The sequence below is a fragment of the Fopius arisanus genome, unplaced genomic scaffold (assembly GCF_000806365.1).
Source record: "Fopius arisanus strain USDA-PBARC FA_bdor unplaced genomic scaffold, ASM80636v1 scaffold00032, whole genome shotgun sequence".
Lineage (NCBI taxonomy): Eukaryota > Metazoa > Arthropoda > Insecta > Hymenoptera > Braconidae > Fopius > Fopius arisanus.
In genome coordinates this window covers 1,169,968-1,177,755 of record NW_011887771.1, presented here as the reverse complement: position 1 = coordinate 1,177,755, position 7,788 = coordinate 1,169,968, and the positions used below count along the sequence as shown (strand labels likewise).

Here is a 7,788-nt window from a genome sequence, read left to right as displayed (position 1 = left end):
TGAGAATTTTCACGCCTTTCTCCGGGTTAATTTTTTTTTTCCACAGGACATTTTCGGGAATTTAAGGGGTAATCACTCCGGAAAAAGTTTTACTGGGGATTTTCGGATGACGGGATTTTCAAGATTCTTCTACATAAATCCTCAGATTATTTAGATGAAATCTCTGCCAAGAATCATTTTTTAGGCAAACAATTTACACCGTTTCCTATGTAAATTCATTTTCATTACCATGCGTGATGAAATATTTTTTATTCATAATTTTTTCATAGAAAAATATGAATATGAATTCGAATTTCATTCGAATACATTCGTATTTCCATGTCTCAGATAATTATTTCGATCATATCTCCTAATTCTTCCTATTACGCAAGAAAACTAAACAATTTCTTTCCCTAATTTCCTAACGACCTAATTTTCCTAACAACCTAACGTTCGAGGTAATTTTTGTACTTATTCAATCTGCCTGCAGAAACTTTGTCTCGATCGCTCGATTGAAACCTCAAAATAGCCCCAAGTGATTTGAATGCCGTCCATTAAAAGAGGTATCGACGTCGAAACTATTGAAATGTCAGCGCATTCCGTCGATTTTCCATTTCCTGTCGCCGCCTGAAATATTCAGGAAAGATGGTACAGTCATCAGCTGATTTCCCTGGCTACGTGCCCTGGAGGCTCCTCATCACTCATCAATATCATCAGCATCCCCTCCAAAATAGGTCAATTACGCAAAACTGACAGAAAAGCCCAGTGCCATAAACTATTGTAAATTCACGTCGCGCATCGTCGTATAGTTGACGCCTTGTGTATATTGATTATCCGTCTAGTCAACCACTGCAATGCACCAGTCGATGCCATTTATTTTTGAATTTGCATTTATTTTTTCCAAATACTGAATTTTTTCGTCAATAGGCATTTCGCGCTTGAGCTCGTTGGCATTCAGAATGAGATCCATTCTCATATTAAAAGCATAAAGTTCCTCTTTTTTTGCAAAAAAAAAGCAATCTCTTCATTGTTTTTTCATACATTATTTTTTTTTTAATTATACAATTGGGTTAGCCAACGATTACACCTGGATTGTTATGGATTAAAAGGTTTTATTCACTTTCCGGTGACTTCGAAGTCTCATTCATCATTTTTTTATGAACGAATTTGCAAAGTGGAGTTGACCATTTGAATGCAGTCGTCCATTTACATTTTTCGGTGTTAAATTCATTGTTTTTCTTCTTGCAAAAAGAATAAAAATGTCAGGAGTTGAGGAGGTGGGAGGTGAATTCTCTCATTAAAATTTAAAGCTCCTCTTTTTTTACAATAAAAGCTGTTTCTTCATTGTTTTTTCATACTTTAAATCGTTTCACCTTTTTTTTTGTTTTATGGATTAAAAGGTTCTGTACACTTTCCGGGAACACCCAAATTTCATTCATCACTTTTTCATCAACGAATATACAAAATGGAGTTGAATATTTGATAACATTCCTCCATTTCCATTTTTGTATTTTTATTCGATCTCTCAAAAAATCAATTCATTCTGTTCTTCTTGTCAATAAAAAATAGAAAAATGAGAGGAAATCGAAAGCTTGGATGTAATACTAAAAACGAAAAGAGCAGTTGTGACATTTTCACTATCCAATGTTTTTCGAATATTAAATTCGATTAACACATGATTACAATTAGATTACTGCGGATTAAAAGCTCTCATTCACATTCAGGTCACATAAAATACTCATCCGTCACCATTCCGTCGACGAATTACCAAAATGAAGTCGAATATTCGAGCTCACCCATTCATTAAACTTTTCATACTATCCACGAAAAAATTTCCACTCCGGTATGAATTCATTTTTCATAATTTGAAAAATAACATGAGATTAAACAGATATTGTTCTTGAGTTTTTACATAAATTTTCATTTTTACCGGCAATATTCCACATTTGACCTGTGAAGTGGAATTAATTCATTGGCACACGGATTAACGTTTCAATTACACAGTATCCTACCACTTGCCGCAGACATTCCCTTTCTGAATGAAACTCCAGTGGTTCTCGACACTCGTAAAAGCGTATTTTCCGGTTAAAGTTACAGTCCCCAGCCTCCGACCAATTGATTACATGAATTATAGATCCCACCCACAAATACGTTACTGGCTTTATAACACCAGCGAGAGTCCACACCCACGTGTTTATTCTCGTTGCTGTGCTATCAAAATGTCTCTCAATCGAACGACACATAACCATCAAACTCAGAGAAATAAAAACTCCGTGGAATGTATTCGAATAACTCCGTGATTGCACGAGTACTCTAAAAAAATACCGTCCGTAAAAGATGATGTAGAATGTGAAGTTGCTTCAGAGTGGAATCACTTGAAATTGCCTGCGCAGTAATTCTCGATTCTGATTGGTCAATGAAACGCTTGAAGTTAGAGCCGATACGACGCGCGCTAAATAAATTTCTGACCATTAACTAATTATTTTGAGCTTCATGACTTATCCTCCAGTGTTCTCTATATTTCTATTGCTTCTTTAGATTTAAAAACCTCAAATTTGATTTTGTTGCAGAAGGAAAGGGAATGCCGGATTGTTTAAAAAAAAAAATTGTACTACTAAAAATTAAAAACGCATTTTCCCCTAAATCAACTTGAAAACGGAAAATTGTATCTGAATCGACTCCGAAACGGAAAAAAGAAGTGAGAACATTTCAACGGAGAATTTCTGCAATCAAAGGGAACTCTTAAATTCCCTCTTTATATTCTGTTTCGGATATTTAAAACTCTTCGAGCTGTTTACGAAGTGGAATAATTTGTCAGTCTTCAAAGAGTTTACTCCTGTGTTGGTAATAAGCTTATAGGTATTTCAAAAAATATCTGAAGGAAAGGATTATTTCATTCTCCCATGAAGATATGAAAGATCAACGTATCGACGGTCCTCTGGAGAAATTACAGATGAAGCCGTTCGATTATTTACGATTTTTTTATTCATGCGATAGCTCGCAGGTATATAGGTACCCAGCAATATGTTAGTACCTCGCCCATACGATTGACGGTTTCCCGTTCCGGGCTTACACCGAGACTGATATATATCGTGACTCATCGAAAAATATATGACTCTGGAAAATTGCCATAAAATTATGAATCCTAACCCACGCCGTTCATCCTTTTTTACTCCCATAAAATACACCTATTCCTAGACAGTAATATCGTGAGTGATTGCGTTTTTAAAATAGGCGTTGTCTCTACCACTTTTTTTTTTTACTATTCCCGTTGTGATGGACTTGTTGTTCTTCGGGTTGAGAAATAAAATAGGAGTGGAAACAAAGGGGAGATCGCAGATACGTGAGGGACAAATTGAAGTGGAAATTACGTAAAAATCGGAGTGAAACTGATCGATAGCTTCGGTTCTTACTGGAATTCTTGGTGGAAATAGAGCAAAAGATGGAAGACAAAGGGCCAATTCGTCTTCTCCGTCGGAGACACAGTGACACCAAGGGAAAATCTATTTTGAGGAATATATCAGGGGCAAAGTGCGAAAGGGTGAGTTCTCGAGGAGTCGAGGACTATCTCAGGACTCGAGCGAGATAGGGAAATTTTTGTGAAGACCTATTTGAGGCTCTCAATTCACTCTGAAAATGTGATTTTAATAACAATTTCGCTATTTCTCTGAGTTTTACCATTATTTTTAAAAAACGCAAAACCGTGATCAAGTCCCCGATTTTCCGGGAAATCTCTAGTAGTATCCGCGGTGAAAATGATTTATTTTGGTAAGAAAAAGCTAACCACGTATTATTACGTTAAATGCTCCAACAAATGGGCAGAATCCCAACAATTCCACCCCGAGTACAAAAGACGAGTTACTTTTTTTGAATATTTTTTTTTTAAGTTGCAGAGGGAGAAAAAGGGATGAAAAAAATGAAATGTATCACGTTTCATTTTGCATGGGTTAGCGACACAGGGATATTGTCTCGGGCGCACACCTACATACACTGGAGACCTGCTGCGGTATTCAATTACTAACGAGTTTCAAGTATAAAGCAGTGCACGCGCTTGAATCGCGCCCAGTAAAGGAGCTTGTCACGCGTACATTTTTAACGAGACTGCGCTTTGCAGGCACAAGCCCATACCACAGTTACCTAGCAAACGAAACACCTATATAGGTATATTTCGAAGGGCTTTTTACCCCATGGCTTCAACTTGCGCACAAGTCCCTCATACCACTGGAGCCGGTGTCGCGTCTACGTCCCTTCTCAACCCCAGACTTAATAGCCACCGGCTTCAAGTACACACCCTTCCACACCCTCACCCAAACCCCCGAGAAATTTGTCGTCGAGAGACTTTTGCTCACATCATGTACACCTGTCCATATTACACGGACTCTTTAATCTACAAGAGGGTCACTATACGCTTAATTGCGCCAATTATATTTTACAGCCCTTTGATATGGGGCGCTGGCTGAAACGCTGGGGTACAATTCAAATTCCATTTTTCGTTCGTTTTTATTTTTGTGGGAAGAATCATTGCCGACGAGGTTTTAGAGAGGCTGCTATAGCGCCCAAATTCGACAATTCTCACATTTTTTGGACAGGCTAAATACGGGAATCACTCACGATTCGTGGAAAATTCGAATAGATTGAGGAATTATCGGATTTATCAATTTATTTCGACTTTTTATATTTTTTTCACTTGCAAACTACTTCGTTTTTAAAAAAAAATGCTGCAAGTCTTTTGAAAATCTGTCATTCTTTACTTACTTGTATGAAAAGACAATTTCAACAACAGCTGATCATAAAACTATGAGAAAAATAATTTAATTACAATCGGTACCATCGTTACACTTTTCCAAAAAAAATCTTAGAATTCAACGAATTTCATTGGAATTCCAAGAATTAAGAAACAAATTCAAATCTTTCTGTTCCCATCGAAATTATCGCGAAATTCAGTGATAAATTATCAAGGGTATATATCATCGAATATGGAACCCATCGTGATATTCTGCATATAATGTTTGGCTTGCTCGACCAAGTCTTGTCCATTGGCAAGTCCCTGTTTGGAAGTCTCCTGAGCTGTTCCCAATGCCTCCTGAACCGTTGACTTTGCTGACTCCACAGCTCTATTTGCCACATCCTGAGCGTAGTCCCAGGCTTCTCCTGCTTTTTCCTTCACACTATCCAAAGCCTCCTGAGCCCTTTCCTGGAAGGTCTTATCCGGCACGGGAATCCCCTATGCATCCAACACTATTTTAAATTCAATACTTCACCAACTCAAGTGCTCAAAAAATACTCTTGCAAAATCACTTGTCATCCATTATTCCACAAACAAAATTCTTACTCCAATAATTCCTCCGTCAATTATATCTAAATAATTTCCAACGTAATCTTCATGATTAATAAACTCAAATAATGATCTATGATACCGATTATGGAATAAAAATAATAAATTATCATTTACTGGGCATTTCAGTTATTTTTCTCTCAGTACAACTCAACCTGGGTTGGTTAATCGAGTTATTGAAGTCAAACTGACAACGAGCCCCAAATGGATTTACAAAGTGAGAATAATGAATTTTATTAACAACAGGAGTAATAAATAAAATTAAGCAGAGTGATATGAATTTATAAACACACCTGCACTAGGACAGTGGATGCAACGAGAAAAACTATTGTCATATACATCTTCATGACTCGAGTATCAGCGATACACTGGTGTCCAGCTGGGGTTCATAATTCTGACATAGTTTGTGTCCCTGATACCGTCGGTAGCATTAATCACAGCTTATCCAGATAATCGTATTCATTGTGGAGTCTGAAGCCGGATGGAGCGCACGCAATTGTCATGTGAAGGCAAATTGTGGCCACATCAGGAGTACAATAGGATAGAGTACATCGAAGGATGGAGTTGTAACATCAGAAGTGACAATCGTTGAATTATTCAGGATAATTATGCCCCCATATTCAGATAATTTGCATATATAATAACTGAATACTCAGAAACATTCAATTAAAAACCTGCGAATCATTCCATCATTCTCCCGGTAATTGAGATCATAAAAGCAATTCACTCGTTTCTTTCAAATCTCTTAATTCCCTAATTTCCTTATTCCCCGCGTCAATTCTATTGCAGATTTTCTGAATTGAATCAGAATTTTTACTTTATATTTTCCTGCGCACATTTTTTGAAACTTACACTTTTTTGAATTTTTTAATGACGATTTAACGGAAATTTCCAGAAATTTGTAACAGTGTAGGGGATTGTAGTTATTGGAATGATGTATTAAAATTATTCAAGGACAGTCTCTTTTTTTTCAGAATCACCGATGCGGAGAGGGGAATTGTTATGGAAAAAATGATTTGTTGATAATTTTCCTGCGCACAATTGCAAAGGCAGGTCTTCTTGCACACGCCGGAAGCTTGTGTTTTTTTTATTGGAAAAGAGGGATTTTATGGAACTCAAGTTAATGAGATGTTATTATTACTGCCCCCAAGGCCTTCGTTCTTGGGATTATTATCGGTGTAGTATTCCTCGAATCTTTGCTTAAGGTAAGTGTAATTAGGATTGACTACGCGGTAAGATATTCATTTCAATTGTTTTTCAAATCTACTAATCACTAAATTTATTTATATCACCCACTTAATTTCGAAATTCATCTCTACATTAAACTATTCAATGTCACATTTTTGGAGATTCAATATTGCATATCAGAATTTGAATTAATGAATGTCTAAATAAATTAAGGGACTCGCTCCAGCGATTAAAATGCTTTTCTATCCGAGATTTTTGATAATATGTAAAAATTCCTTTCTGTCATAAATAAAAAATGAAAAAGAACAGCTCATAATTTCGAAAGCTTACGATCTCAATAATTTTACCCAAGATCTCGCGGACACTTGAATAAACAACAGTCTTCCTTCTCCACGTGCATAAAATATTTTTTATCACTAAAAACATCGCAGGAGTCAACGATAAATTCAAATAAAATGTAAAATCATGGGAAAACCCTTGAAAATTTGAAATACCCCAGTGCATTAAAATATATGCATGCGTCTCTGGGCAAGTATTATTACCGACATATCATGAAAAAGTATTGGGTTGTGGGTGGAATTAAGGGGGGACCCTAGACTCGAGCCAAAATTACGAGACAGCAACTTCGCCAACACCGGATGCAACTGTCACACCAGCGAACATCGTGCATCATCTTCCGACGACTTTTCCACGATGCATCCAGAGATATTGTGGAATGATAGTGCAATCCTCAGGTTTGCACCCTTTAACCCGTTTGGTATTAATCCTTCCCTTTGGCCAGGCGAGGTTTGAGTACGGTGTGTGTATTTTCGCTCGTGCGGGAAAACCCAACCAACCGGAATTCATAGACGTTAATTTATATCCCTGCCTCATCCTCACACCACCAACCAATGACTCGGCTTTCCACACGTATTCGTACACGCAGAAGATGTTATCCTGTGAAAATCGCGGATGAGCATTGTTTGGTCTATTGAATTAACAGGAATTTAAGTCGATATTTGCGAAAGTTTGAGCGAAAGATGAGGTTTTCCCCATCTTTCCGGGAAAAGTCTTACGGATCTTGCCTCACGCTCATTCGAGATATTTAGAGATATTTCGAGATGTTTCGAGATATTTCGAGATATTTCGAGATCAATTCCGTTTCTCCTCTTTATATTCGGATCTTTGAGCTATAATTTGACAACAAATTGTTCGCCACTTTGACTCAGAGTCCAAAGCACCAATGGGAAAAAAAAAAAATTCAACTCAAGTTTGACATAAAGAAAATTCCAACTGGAATATAATTA

The 7,788-nt window shown here is 37.0% G+C and overlaps 1 protein-coding gene across 1 annotated transcript; it reads right to left on the bottom strand.

Annotated features, from left to right (window-relative positions):
* Positions 1 to 1,071: 1,071 nt before the first annotated feature.
* On the bottom strand, positions 1,072 to 5,684 carry LOC105265858 (uncharacterized). The gene is made up of 2 exons (XM_011303628.1): positions 5,608 to 5,684; positions 1,072 to 5,203 (listed from the first exon to the last, which is right to left on the bottom strand). The coding sequence occupies exons 1-2, from the start codon at positions 5,659 to 5,661 to the stop codon at positions 4,934 to 4,936; spliced, it is 324 nt and encodes a 107-aa protein (XP_011301930.1). The 5' UTR covers positions 5,662 to 5,684; the 3' UTR covers positions 1,072 to 4,933.
* Positions 5,685 to 7,788: the final 2,104 nt, after the last annotated feature.

Excerpts from the sequence above, each read along its gene's own strand:
- LOC105265858 (XM_011303628.1), bottom strand. The coding sequence starts at position 5,661 with ATGAAGATGTATATGACAATAGTTTTTCTCGTTGCATCCACTGTCCTA. Across the intron at positions 5,204-5,607 it reads CATCCACTGTCCTAGTGCAG|GGGATTCCCGTGCCGGATAA; the intron begins GTGTGTTTATAA and ends TTGGATGCATAG.